We start from the raw sequence: 14,658 nt of genomic DNA, 5'->3' as shown, positions 1-14,658 counted from the left end.
AATAAGTATATGAAAAAATGGTCCACCCCATATGGCATCAAGGAAATGCAAATGAAAACAACGAGACCCCACTACACACCTAGTATTAGAATGGCCGATATCTGGAACACTGACAACCCCATATGCTGACAAGGATTCAGGGCAGCAGCAGCCCTCACTCACTGCTGGTGGGAAGGCAAATGGTGCAGCCATTTTGGAAGACAGTTTGGTGGATTCGTGTAAAACTAAACATACTCTTACCATATGATCCAGCAATTATGCTGCTTGCTATTACCCAAAGTAGTTGAAAAGTTATGTCCACACAAAAACCTTCACACAGATGTTTACAGTGGCTTTATTCATAATGACCAACACTTGGAAGCAACCAAGATGTCCTTTGGCAGGTGAATGAACAAACTCTGGTAGATCCAAACAATGGAACGTAATTTAAAACTAAAAAGAAATGAGCCATCAAAGCAGGGCAAGGCATAGAGGAAACGTAAATGCATATTACTAAGTGAAAGAAACCAATCTCAAAAGGCTGCAATACTCAAAAGAGCTCCATGCTCCTAACTCCGAAGGCTGCCGGTTCGATCCCCACATGGGCCAGTGGGCTCTCAACCACAAGGTTGCCGGTTCGTCTCCTGGGCTCTCACAAGGGATGGTGGGCTCCGCCCCCTGCAACTAAGATTGAACATGACACCTTGAGCTGAGCTGCCGCTGAGCTCCTGGATGGCTCAGTTGGTTGGAGCGCGTCCTCTCTACCACAAGGTTCCCAGTTCAACTCCCGCAAGGGATGGTGGGCTGCGTGCAACTAAGATTGAACATGACACCTTGAGCTGAGCTGCCGCTGAGCTCCTGGATGGCTCAGTTGGTTGGAGCGCGTCCTCTCTACCACAAGGTTCCCAGTTCAACTCCCGCAAGGGATGGTGGGCTGCGCCCCCAGCAACTAGCAACGGCAACTGGACCTGGAGCTGAGCTGCGCCCTCTATAACTATGATTGAAAGGACAACAACTTGACTTGGAAAAAGTCCTGGAAGTACACACTGTTCCCCAATAAAAGTCCTGCTCCCCTTCTCCAATAAAATCTTTAAAAAATTTTTTTAAAAAGGCTGCATACTGTATGATCCCACCAACTATGTGACACTCTGAAACAAGGTAAAACTATGAAGACAGTAAGAAGATCAGTGGTTGTGAGGGCGGGGAGATGAGCAGGCAGAGCGCAGAGGATGTTTAGGGCACTGAAAATACTCGGTATGACACTATAATGGTGTATACATGGCATTAGTCCTCTGTCCAAACCCACAGAAGGCACAGCAACAAGAGTGACCCTAAGGTAAACGATGGACTTTGGGTGATGACCACGTGTGACGACGTGTCAGTGTGGGGTCATCAGCTGTAACAAATGCACTGCCCTGGTGGGGATGTGACAGTGGGGAGGCGTGGGGACAGGAGTAGAGGGGAAATCTCTGTACCTTCCTCTCAAATTTGCTACGAACCTAAAAGTGCTCTAAAAAATAATTAAAGTTTTAAAAATCATGTAGTAAATTTTCCTCAGTTATTTATAGTAACTCCCCATTTAATGAAAAGGACTGCTCAGCCATAGGATTTTTATCAGAATTCAGGGCTCTAATAAACAAGACTTCATTTTTCCTCAAAGTGAAGTGTCCCTTCGCCAACCAAAACCTCCATCCTGTCCCACATCGCAGGCCCTCTGGCTACGTGAAGGCTTCTCTCCTCACGTTGTGTCTGTGGTCCCTGCCCCACAGGAGCATGGTCATTCCATCAGCATGCGAACTATGGCAATATCTCCATTTTGAAAAAGTTTCACTAAGCCCTCATACACTTCCAGCTAGCACATTTCTATGAACAAATATGGAATGAGCAAATGAGTAAATATATAAACAGATAATACAAATGCAGAATGGGAGAAGATGAGAATGAATCCTATGCTGATGAACTGGAAATGGAGTTACCAATATGAATGGGGTGGTTTTCAAAATATAGAGACATTGACGTAAATATGAGTGTATGTATATGTAATGTAATGTACCGGGGGTGCCAAAAAACTGTACACATTTTAAGAGATGTTACTATGCATTACTTTTTGAAGTTGAATTGAATTACACAGCAATATGTAGTACGATGTTAGCTCAAAAGATAGCGTTAGTCAAATGAATGCTTGCGTGATTCATTGTATTACAATTTTAATACAGTTTTTTCCTTTCTTGATGTGTATACATTTTTTAGGCACCCTCTGTATTTATGTATTTATCTACATATTTCTTATCTCTGTGCAGTAAAAAGGCCTCAAAGCAAAGACCACCCAAGGAACGAGAGTTACCACCCAGATCTTGGTTCTTAAATAACATTCCCCACAGAAGGGAACTGGAGACTTCCACCTCTGACTATGATGGACTAAGTGGTACTGGACGAGCCCTTCTTCCCTCAAAATATATAAAATGTCTTTCAGATGGTAGTTAAGAGATTTATATGGGAGTCTACTTACTTACAGCTTTCTTTCTGAAAGCAGTTTACAGGTTGGGGTGCAAGGCAGGGGAATGTATGCAGAGCAAGACCCATAGTCTGGATGATATAGAGAGATGAGAGTCTGGGTGGCTGGAATTTGCAGGACAGATAACTGGAGAGGAGAAAGCTTTTCAGAGAAAGAGCTCCAATAATCTACATGGGGTTCCCTTAAGCTTTAAGCTAAAACTGCCGATTCACAGGCAATTATCAGAGAAAGAACGTCACAGGGAACTATGGTCTGAACAACTCCTGGTGTTCTTGTTATGACCAGCAGGAATCAAGATAATGGAGAGAACACCCAGGGCATTCAGTACAAATACCAGAAACTAATAACAAGCCTCAAAAGGGTCAGGCAGATCCTCCAGGAGAGGAACCACCTGCAGGAACCACCCAGTAGGGGCTGTTCTATCTGTCACAAAACGGCCCAAATACATAGATAATTCATGTATGTAACTCAAGAGAAGAAAATCACCAAAAGTTTGTAGTTAAGAAGAGATGACAAGTGAAAGCATGTAACATTACAAATGTTTTAAATGAGTAAATTATATTGATATTCAATGTACTAATCATGTTGCCTTTACTTTTAGAGAATTTGAAAATACTAACCCCATCTCTTAAACCCTAGTTTGCGCCAAAAAGTCCTAAATTATTCAACTGGCAATTCTAATTGGGAGGGGGGGAGGGGAGGTTCAGGAAGTCTAAACCTCAAGGTTATCTGAATTGGTAGTAGCCTGCAAACCTAGCATTCACCCAAATGATGCTACCACTGAATAAAACACTTCTACAGCTGTGATTTGCAGGGCTGTCTGCAGGATCATTCTTCAGTCAAGAGGGAAAAGGGGTGCTTTCTGTGTGTTTAGAGACACAGCTGTCACAGTGCCTTCCTGCAGAGCTCAATGGAACTCAGCATGGCTTCTCTGGCTGTGGATAAAGGGTCAGGTCCAGAGACTGGGACAGCCTGGAGAGAAAGGAATGGCAGCAACCTGTAACAGAGTGAAAGGCTGGGTCTTGGTCTCTCTGACTCCATCTCCTTCAATTCTGTCGACCCCACGGCCTTCAAACAGCTCCTGCTTTAAACTTGCTAGTCAATAGAGTGATTCTGCTTGGGACTTCAGTTTTTACAAAAACAGCCCCTCCCATTTCCCCTTCCCTTGATATAAAAGAAGCCTAAACTCTATTTTTTAAAGATGGATTTGAGGTACCACTAGGTCTCCCATCTTCTCTGCTGGCATCTTCTCGATCAATAAGCCGTTATCCTTACTCCAAACTCTGACGCTTTGAGTTTTGGCCTTCGAAGCATGGGGTACGCGGATTTAGGACCGGTAACAAACCAGGCATAGGCATACTGCAGCCCCATTCGTCACCGTTTCTGTTAAAGCCCTCAAGCTTGGTCTTTATTTTTTTCTAAAGCATTGTAAAATTTTTTAAATAAAAAAAGTATATGACTGTGGATGGAAAAAGGGCCACCAGTGAAACCTGACAAGCTCAGCAGACTGAAAAGAACCACATAAGATGGCATGAACATAAACATTCCTAACTAAGGTGGGCCACGGTGGGAAGTGACGCTGTTAGCCTGCAGGTTCCTTGACAAACGTCAATCTTTACCTTCAGTGGGCCTGTCTGTTGTCTTTTTGCGTCTAAGAGGACATCCTTGGAATATCAGTGATCCCTTTCTCCGGACCAGAACAGGAAACTGCAGAACCCCTTATTATTATTCTTGTCCCCTGATTACCATCTCTATGTGCTGTAAAAAGGGAACTATTAACTATCCTGTACTCACTTATGTAAAAGAAGTACCTGTCTCTCCTATTTATTTTTATCCAATCGCACAGATTTCCCATACTTTGCTTTCTCCTACCCCCTTAATCTACCACCAATGGATTTCATGTAACCCTTTCCCTTTGATTGTAATATATAAAATAAGTTGCAAAACCACCATTTTCCGGAGCATTTTCTCAGTCCGTTGAGATTTTGCTTCCTGGCAATTATCTTCAAGTTGGCTCAAATAAATTCTCACTATGTTTCCCCAAAAATAATACCTAGCCGGACAATCAGCTCTAATGCATCTTTTGGAACAAAAATTGATATAAGACCCAGTATCATATTACATTATATTATACTACATTAATTATATTATATATTATATTATACCCGGTCTTCTATCATGTAAGACCTGGTATTATATTATATTATATTATATTATATTATATTATATTATATTATATTGTATATAACATAAGAGCCGGTCTTATTTCACTTCTAATGTCACTTGCTCCAAAAGACACATTAGAGCTGATTGTCCGGCTAGGTCTTATTTTCGGGGAAACACAATATAAGCTTTCTCTTAGGCTGGATGCTTTTTCTTCGACCTGACAAACGGTAAGCAGCATAGGTCATATATTCAAAGGTCCCAGGGATTATGACGTGGACATCTTTAGGGGCCATTATTCAGCCCACAACACACTTTGTTTCTGAGGATTATTTGAAGCAGGGGAGTGAGATGATCTTTTATCTTTTTTTTTAAATCGCTTGGGATGCTTTTTGGGGAATGTGCTATAGTGGGACCAGAGTGGAAGCAGAGGGATGAGTCAGCATACATATACTTCCTATTTCTTAAAAAGAAAATAATATCTACAGAGCATAAAATATTATTTAAGTAGTTTTAAAATGGAAATAGGGTCAGAAATGAATTAGCAACAGCCAATAATTATGACTTCCTCAGAAAGGCCATGAATACGCTGAGTTATTTTAATGGCATCTCTGGCATGTTCAAATGAAGAGGTTGGGGGAGTGGGGCTGAAAATTCTAACCCTCTAATCCAATGGGTGATTTTTCTGGCTATCTGTCCCCCATCCTAAAGCTGTCTAGGGGCCTCTGCCTTGAGTCACCTCATCAGCATACAAATGGCACTATTATCACTCAGGAAATTCCCAGGGTTTTAGGAGCTCTGCGCTAGGAATCCAGGGTAAAGACCAAATACTTATTTTATTATATCACAATACCTAAATTCACATTTTGCAACATATGCAAAAATCAACAATGCATCATAGATCTAAATGTAAAACATAAAAACTAAAAACTTCTGGATGAAAACATAGTTTGAGAAAGTCTTTGCGACTTTGGGGTAGAATATTTCTTAGTTCACAAAATACGTAACAAAACTTAAAAAACCAAATTGATAAATCAAACTTCAAATGAAAAACTTTTGCTCTTCAAAACAAACTTAAGAAAAAGGTAAGCTACAAATAGAGTGGGAGAAAATACCTGCCAAACATCTATCAGATAAAGGCCTCGTATCAATTTATAAAGAACTGTACAACTCTACAGACATCCTAATAAAAAACATGGGGAAAAGATCTCACCAAAAAAACAGTACCAGAAAAAATGCTCAAAATCACTAATCATTGGAGAAATGCAAACTAAAACCACAAGGACATATAACTACATACCATTAGGATGCCTAAAACTAAAAAGACTAACAATACCCAGTGCAGGAGAGAATGTGGAGCACCTAGAACTCTCACGCACTGATGGAAGGAATGCAAAATGGTGCAGCCACTCTAGAACACAGTTGGCAGTTTCTTATAAAACAAAACATACAGTTAGGATAAAACCCAATAATTTCACTCGTAAGTATTTACCCAAAAGAAACAAAAACATGTATACAAAAAGTCTTACATGTGAATGTTCATAGAAGCAGTATTTATAAAAGCCAAATATTAGAAAAACACAATGACCATCAACTTCTAGACAGATAAACACATTTGTGATACATCCATACAGTGGACTACTCAACATAGAAAATGAATGCTCAGCAATAAAATAAAAATCATACTTGGCAATAAAACAAAACTGTTGAAACACGTAACATGGGTGAACCTGAAAGCATTATGCTAAATGAAGAAAGCCAGATACAAAAGACCACTTACACTAGGATTTGATTCCATTTAAAAAACATTCTGGAAAAGGCAAACTATGGTAAGAATAAGGAACTGAGGGTTTAAGGCGTCAGAGTGGGGGAAATGATTAACTATAAGTGGGCACAAGAGAGCATTTTAAGTGATGACGTATTCTATATCACAACTGTGATCATGGTTTAAATGTCTGTCAAAACTCATCAATTATATACTTAAAACTGGTACATAGTATTGCAAGTAATTCATACCTCGATACAAGATTTTTTAATTCAAAAAAATTAAATACAACAAAAGAACCCTATGCTAAACTAATATGAATGAATTGCAGGTATCTATCCTTTCACTTTACTTAGCAAACCCTCTAAGGGATTAACATTCAAATACATATATGTAACTTACATATAACATTCAAATACATAAATATAACTGAGGTTCTGAGACAATATTGAATAAATAAGTTCATTAATCAGAGGCTCCCATATATCTAACCCCATTATGACATCTGTATCCATTTGAACAATACACACAACATTCAATAAAGCATGTTGACAAATTTAGTGAGAAGTTTTTAGTCAGAACACAATGTACTAGAATTCAAAAGCAGAAGCAAAACTACCTTTCTTTAAAATAAAATAAAAAATCCCACGCTGGTATAACTCAATGAAACACTCAATTTAGACTGCTATATACAGAAATCAATTACCAAGAATTGTTTATAATCTATTTTAGGAATTTCAAAGGAAAAAACTCCTCAGTCTCAGTAATTTCTCATAAAATTTCACTTTAAAAATTTTACGGTAAAAACAATCCAAACTAAGTACTTTGCTACTTAGTTTTAGAACACTAGAAGAACAAAAATAAACAGATGACGAGGATTACACATTTACAACCAATGCAGTAGCATAGCCAAATGGACTTTTTCTTGATTTTATTATAGGCAAATATATTAAAATTTTGACTACCTATACATTTTGAAATAGCATTATTTCAGCTTTCGTGTGTGTGTGAGTGTGTGTGTGTGTGTGTGTGTAAGATAAAATTTTTAGATGGATAAACAATTCCTAAAACATTCAGGAAAGCACACATTCAAGCCAATCTCTTACACAAATTATGTAGCCAGTGCTTCACAATGAGCTTTGACTATCAAAATGACATGTCTCCGTATTGTACGAAAAGTACAAGCAAGCCATGACCCCAAAGTGGTGTTCTAACCTACAAAAACGAGACCACCACAGTGATTCCCAACCTGGAGTCATGCCGAGGGTATGGCATGGTATCTGCAGACATGCACTTATAGGAAACTTGTCTACAGCCATGAGAGCTATGATATATACTTTTTCTGTGCTTAGATATTGTTGTGGTTAAAACAGAAAATCTATTTAAATAATTACTATAACTAGAGTGGCATTTTGACATTACGCACCTACTCAGTCAACGGAGGACCACTATGATATGTAAGTACATGAAATTTCAAGAACTTAGAACGGAGACCTCATATCCCGGAAGACCAGAATCAATGGTATAATAAAGAAAACTCTGACTTAGGAGTCAGAAGTAGGTCCAGCTAAGTCACGCCTTTAATCAAGTCCCTACCCTTACAGGCATTCTATAAAATAAAAGCATGTGAATTGTTCTGTAAGGTATTTTTATTCTAAAAATTCTTCCTCTCAAATGTTGTAACAAATAATTCAAAAACTCAGTTAATGTCACAATTTTACTTATCATAACCAAAAAATACACTAACACACCTGGTAATTTTTCCAAAATTACTTACTTTGTATAGACTCAATATAATTACTATGACAATTATTACAGAAAGTTGGAGAAAAGAAAATATCACTCCTAATCCATGACCTGATTTGTAGACAAAGTTTACACAGCTGCAGTCATAATGGGCATAACATTTCATATACAGCTCTCTCTTACAACGAGTGTTTTCCACAGTATAGTCTTCACATTATCACGTTAAATATTTCAACATTCTACTGAGTGCATTTGTATATTTACGTATATTTGTATGCACTTGTATAATGAAATACTTGAAGGATAATAAAAATTGCTATTTTTATTAGGGGAAGAATGGAGTGGAGGGAGTACGGTGAGAGCAGAACTTTTCTCTTTGTGTTCTTTTTCATACATTTTGTACACATTTCATGTATTTTAACCTACTACCTATTTTTTAAAAAACTAAAATTTGATTTTAAAAATCTAAGTGAAATATGGTTATCGATTCTAAATAAATTTAAATGGGAAGTCAGTAATCACTCAGTCCAACCTCCAATGCATACAGGGATCGCTTAATTATCTGTTTTCTAGAATATTAGAAAAATGAAGCAGAAAAAAGATGAACCAGTCCGGAGCCAGAAACACCCTCAGTGAATAGGAGGGTGGTCTGAGACAATCCAGAGAAACTGCTAAACACATCCCAACAGTCCCTGAAAAGAACATCAGCAAATCACAGCAGTTTAAAGACTGGTTAATTGCAGTAAACACATGCTCGGTCCTATTACGTACTGTGTTCAGAGAACGCAAAAGATGATTTTCAAATAAGAAAAAGAGAAATTCCCTTCCTCAAGAAATCTGAGGCAAGAATACTTCGTAAGCTTTAAGTTTTTGGAAATGAACAAGATGCCACAGGAATATGGATGTACAAAGAGAAACTGGTGCGGCGGCAGAAAGGAAAGAGGGAAAATGAGTAACTTTAGGGGGCTGCTAGGGCTAAGAGAGTATGTTGTTTGGGGGGATTTTTCTTTTGAATATTACTACTTCAGAATAAAAATTAAAACTCTAATTATGTGAAAGACTGTACTCTTCAACAATAACTAATAAATGAGGCCTGATTAAAATTAGTATTTTATACTAATATTTTACGTTTATCTGGACTTATAGTTAATCTGTGCATATTAATAAACACAGACCTACTAAACTGCCTGTTTCAAATAAATGGAAGAAAACCTTTCAGAGAAATTTGAAAGAATGGTTCCATTACACATACTGAGTTACTAAAATAAATGATTTGTCTCAATTTTTCTAGAATTCAAACACTAATTATTTTTGACAAAATACAGCATCAGTTCTTATGAGTTAAAATATAGATTATCCTAACCCGTAAAATTTAAAAGCTCACACAGCAAAGACATCAGATTTGATTAACACTTAGAAAAAAGTATTCAAAGCTAATTTAATAATCTGATAAAAAGCATTTGGTATATTATTTAGTATGTCCCCATAAAGGCAACCTATAAAAGACATCCATGAACTGTACTCAAGTATTAAAGCCTTTTTCAAAGAATATAAAAAATGCAAACCATGTGCGCAGCAAAGGAACAGGTAAAATAAAAAGAATCTGCCCAGCAGCTACAGCATAGTAACTTCGAAACCTATGACCAACAGAAAGAAGGTAATGCTAGCATGATCCCCAAGGTCTAGTTCTGAAGCACAGTCCTGCCCCTGCCCTGACTGCGTCACTCCTCAAAGATTCACATCACTGGCCTTCTCTAAAGGCCCCCAACTGCTCCAGGGCCTCCCACTAAGCCCCTCCAAGACCTTCAAAGGACCTGATGCCATCATAACAGTTAGGCTCAGTCCCCTGGAGACATAGTCATTCACCTGTCCTAAAGTCACAGATACAAGAATTCTACCATCTCAGTGTAAGTTGTTCACATTGTTTAAGGAATAAAATGGAAATATGTGGGAAGCCCTAATAAAGACTATGAACAGCCATCACTTACTATTGACCATGCTTTACATACACTGAATCCAACAGACTGGAGGTCGCACTGGACAGGCGGACGGTGTCACTCGCATTTGACAGATGTAAAGGCAGACACTAAACACATGAGCACCCAGCCGCTGAGGAGTATAATCTTACTGTCTTTGGTTACCACACTGGGTTAAAACTAACCGCTGTAGGTATGCTACATTACAACAAAAGCCAAAATTAATTCATTTACACTGAATGTTCCTACATACCATAAAATTCTGCAGTATTTTAAGGTGGAAGACATAGAATATGAAGCTTGAAAAACTGAAGCATAAGAATGAAATTGAAGAAAACCAGTTTCACAACTAGGACACCTCAAAAAACGTTCTGTCTAGAAATATTTCCCCATGTTCTCAGCATCGTTCTAGGTATACTGTAAATGCTCAATACCTGGTTAGTGAATTAAATACTGTATGTCGTTCCCTCAAACACTGATTACCTCAAGAGGATTATCCCATTTACATTTTTACTGAATAAAAAATTTTATGCTTTAATCAAGTTCCACCTTCATTTGCTTATTAGTAAATTACAATGATACTGCATGTTATTAGTATTTTTTTATCTTAATCATCCACATTTTTACTAGCTGAAACAGATCATTCCATCTCATGGCTTAGAAATATTTACAAATATGGAAAATGCAAGACAACCTAATCTTTACCTTTTGGTAATTCAGTACAAATGGAAAACAAAAAACTAAAACATTTATCTTCAACTGATGCAAATACCAATTTTAAAATACATTCCATGGACACGTACTTAAGTGGACACTACTACAAACATCAAGCTTCAAAGCCAATGTCTATACTTAACACTTTGTACTGGGGCAGCTTCTGCTAGTCAATTAAAGTATTTTTCGAGCCACTAATAAATACAAGGCACACTATTGTAGGTAGAAAACCCAATTTTCCTTCTCAGCTGATCTTTCATTAATATCATTCATGTACTACAAATATTTTAATGGCTCAAAATGTTTTTTCAACTTCCAAAACAATCTACTCGTTGCAAAAGTTTCTAATAGTGACAAAGCATCTTTTTTCTTGTGAACCAGTTAAAAAAAAAAAAACAAAGAGGAATTGTTGGTAATGGAATTCAAACCACAGAACACTTTATGATGGAAAATAAGCTATTACTGAGGAAAAATTAGACTACAATTTAATTCCATAAAAAAATTGATTTACATACCAGCACAGAATATCCCTGGGACTTCACTCCTGACTATTACAGTCCGCACTTTCTTATCAGATTTTAAAGCATCCACAGCTTTTGAGAACTAAAAAGAAACAGGGAGGGTAAGAAGAAAAAGGGAATTTTTTTCAGATTGATGTCAACACTATGGCTTAATATTAGAAGCAAACAGTTTAATCTTTACACTCACCATTTTTACAAGATTTTTACTGAATGAATTTTTGGCATAAGCTCTGTTTATTCCAAGCACCACAATTCCTAGTTAAGAAAAAAAAAAGTATAAGCACTTGAGTTAGTGAGTTTTCAGGATACAGACTCCCCCAGATACAGCTAGTTAACTCGGAATTTAGGAAATCTACCATCTCCTTGAGATTCACTCCAACAGCTTTATCCTTATTTTCGTTTTTACCTTTCTTTTCAAAATAACCATGTTTTAAAGAATGTAGTACATGTAGCATGTTTATAAAATCAATCTTCTGCTTAATATTCACCACTTTTTTTCAGACTGTTAGAGAACTTTATAACATTATGTCCCCTTCAATTTATCTCTTCTTAAGCATCACCAAAGTAATCTGGCATATTTAAATTTTACATCACTCACTAAGTTAGACTAATTAGAAGGAAGGCCACAATTATCAGTGAAAATTCTCAATTATAACACACTATTTACAATGGTTTCATCACCTTCAAGCACAGGCAGAATAGCTAATAAATCCTTGTAACAGGCAAGTATTGCAGGATCAGGTTTTTTTGCTACTATACCAGGAGATAATATCTGAGATAGTATCTGTTACTCTTTTTGTCATAGTAAATAGTTTTCAATATTTCCATCCCAAGTTTCTCTCCTGACTCTGTTGCACATACTTAACCTGAAGACACTTCCGTTTACAAGTCCAACAAGCAATTCAACCTCAATCTACAGAAACAAAGTTCATTCTATCTCCCACAAAGGCTAGCTCTCCCTCCTAACTTCCCTAATTTTATCAGACTATCATTTAAATCCAGCGTCCCACTCACTCCAATTGCTGCATTCAATTTTCCAAAAACAATTCTATGCATAGAATTCACCCTTTGCTTACAATCCTTTGTTTCTAAACTATCTGAGTTCAAAGCCCTGTACCCATACAACCTGTATTCAGCCTCCTGGTCCCCTGAATAAGCACATGCATAAGTATTTCTGACACATACAGGAAGTGGAATTTCGAGATCTGGACATTCTTAATTTTAACAGATAATCCCCCAAAATAATGCCCCTATTTACTGCCCAGCCAAACACCAATATCTATTTGTTCACAGTAGCAGACCTCAGTGGAATGAACCAGCTCTTAGGACACATTTGGAAAAAGTAAAGGAACATGTTGGACTGTCGCCATGGTTGGATCCAGGCTTTGCAGGGCCTAAAGCTTATAAAATTTAGAGAGCCTTTGTACAGAAAAGAATACAAAATTACACAGACAGAATTAGGGAGAAATGTGAATATTAAAACCTTCAGAATTTTAAAAACTTAAGAAATACATTTTCCCTCCAATTATGTGTTTAACCTGCACAAGGACATTCCTTCCCCATATACTTTAATTTTTATATTATCAATAATTCTGAAAAAATATACAAAATAAACCTGATATTAAGATCAATTCAAATATATTTTTAAACTTCCTCTACAATGTATTCAAGACAACAAATTATTCTTACATTCCATACATTAACTTATTTACAAAGATGTACAGGAGTTGGGTCCCTAGAACTCAGCTTCTTCAGGCCATTTAGATGTACCTGTGGCAATTCTGTGTGCCACTTTGTATGGAACCACCAGCCTGTGTTAGACAAGACCCATGAGGTACATTAGCACTGGGAGGCATGAAACGCAGAACTCCCCAGACAGACACATGTGCTCCTTCAAGTACAAACTTGTTGTCCTAAGATCAGAGGAATTCTGATAAACTCTGTTTCACACACTACCCATCAAAAACAAAAACAAAAAGGAAGGGTAACTAGCTACATTCACTGAATTTTCAAATATATTACTGAGAAGAGAGAACTTCCGCTGGACTTGGCATCAATGATAACTGAATCTTTCAATAGTCACTATGTCACCACCCTTTCCCATATCCCAACAGAGAATTATCTTGACTCAAAGTTAGTAAGGAACAGCTCATTTGTAAGAATATCAACTTTTGCTCACTGACAATCTAACATTTATCTTGGTATGTTATCCCTTCTTCAATTCAGACTACTGTCTCGGTCTCTTACATACAAATAAGTTTGATCTGTTATTACTAACCCAATATGAGTTTTTTGTTTGTTTTTTGAAAAAGTTTTTATCTTTTTATTTTTATTTTTTACTTATTGGAAAGCCATTTTTTTTATAACTTTTTAAAATTAGTTTCAGGTGTACAAAACAATGTAATAGTTAGACATTTATCATTTATATCCCTCACACAGTGACAACCGCCCTCCCCCATCTGCTACCCCTCTGACATCGCACACAGCTATTACATTTCTACTGTCTATTCCTAATGCTATACTCCGTTTCTTGTAAATATATATAGATATAGATATAGATATAGATATAGATATAGATATAGATATAGATATAGATATATAGATATATGTATATAATTGTAGTTGACATTCACTATTGTTCAGCTTCAGCTTCAGGTGTACAGTGCAGTGATCAGGCATCTACATCATCCCTGAGGTGGTCTCCCTAATGAGACAAGGGTCCATCCGATACCCTACAAAATCTTCACATTATTGATTAAATTCCCCAAATTGACTTTCGAATCCTCATAGCAATCTTGTGGTTACCGTCTGTGCTTTCTAATCCCCTCACCTTCCCCGACCCATACCCACCCCATCTAGCAACCCTCAGTTTTTCCTCTATGTCTCTGAGACTGATTCTGATTAGTTCATCCATTTATTCTTTTCTTTAGATTCCACATATAAATGAGATCATATGGCATTTGTCTTTCTCTGTCTGACTTATTTCACTTAACATAATGTTCTCTAGGTCCATCCATGTTGTTGCAAATGGTAAGATTTCTTTCTTCTTTATGGCTGCGTAATACTCCATTGTATAAATGTACCATAGTTTCTTAATCCAGTCGTCTACCGATGGGTATTTCCGTTGTTTCCATGTCATGGCTGTTGTGTATAGTGCTGCAATAAACATAGGAGTGCATAAATTTTTTTGAGTTAGAGTTTGGATTTCTCAGGATAGATACCTAGCAGTGGAATTGCTGGATCATAAGGTAGTTCCATTTTCAGATTTTTGAGATACCG

The 14,658-nt window shown here is 37.1% G+C and overlaps 1 protein-coding gene across 6 annotated transcripts in view; it reads right to left on the bottom strand.

Annotated features, from left to right (window-relative positions):
- Positions 1 to 14,658, bottom strand: part of AUH (AU RNA binding methylglutaconyl-CoA hydratase) — a 165,452-nt gene that overhangs the window by 132,476 nt on the left and 18,318 nt on the right. For 5 of the 6 annotated variants that reach the window (XM_074330193.1, XM_074330195.1, XM_074330196.1 and 2 more), the window contains exons 2-3: positions 11,567 to 11,634; positions 11,374 to 11,461 (exon numbers count right to left, since the gene is read on the bottom strand). The exons of the other annotated variant lie outside the window; for it this stretch is intronic. In XM_074330193.1, coding sequence (XP_074186294.1) covers positions 11,374 to 11,461; positions 11,567 to 11,634 — 156 coding nt within the window. The remainder of the gene's footprint in view (positions 1 to 11,373; positions 11,462 to 11,566; positions 11,635 to 14,658) is intronic. 6 annotated transcript variants of the gene reach the window in all.

This window comes from Rhinolophus sinicus, linkage group LG04 (assembly GCF_036562045.2).
Source record: "Rhinolophus sinicus isolate RSC01 linkage group LG04, ASM3656204v1, whole genome shotgun sequence".
Taxonomy (NCBI): Eukaryota; Metazoa; Chordata; class Mammalia; order Chiroptera; family Rhinolophidae; genus Rhinolophus; species Rhinolophus sinicus.
This window is presented reverse-complemented; position numbering and strand designations above follow the sequence as displayed.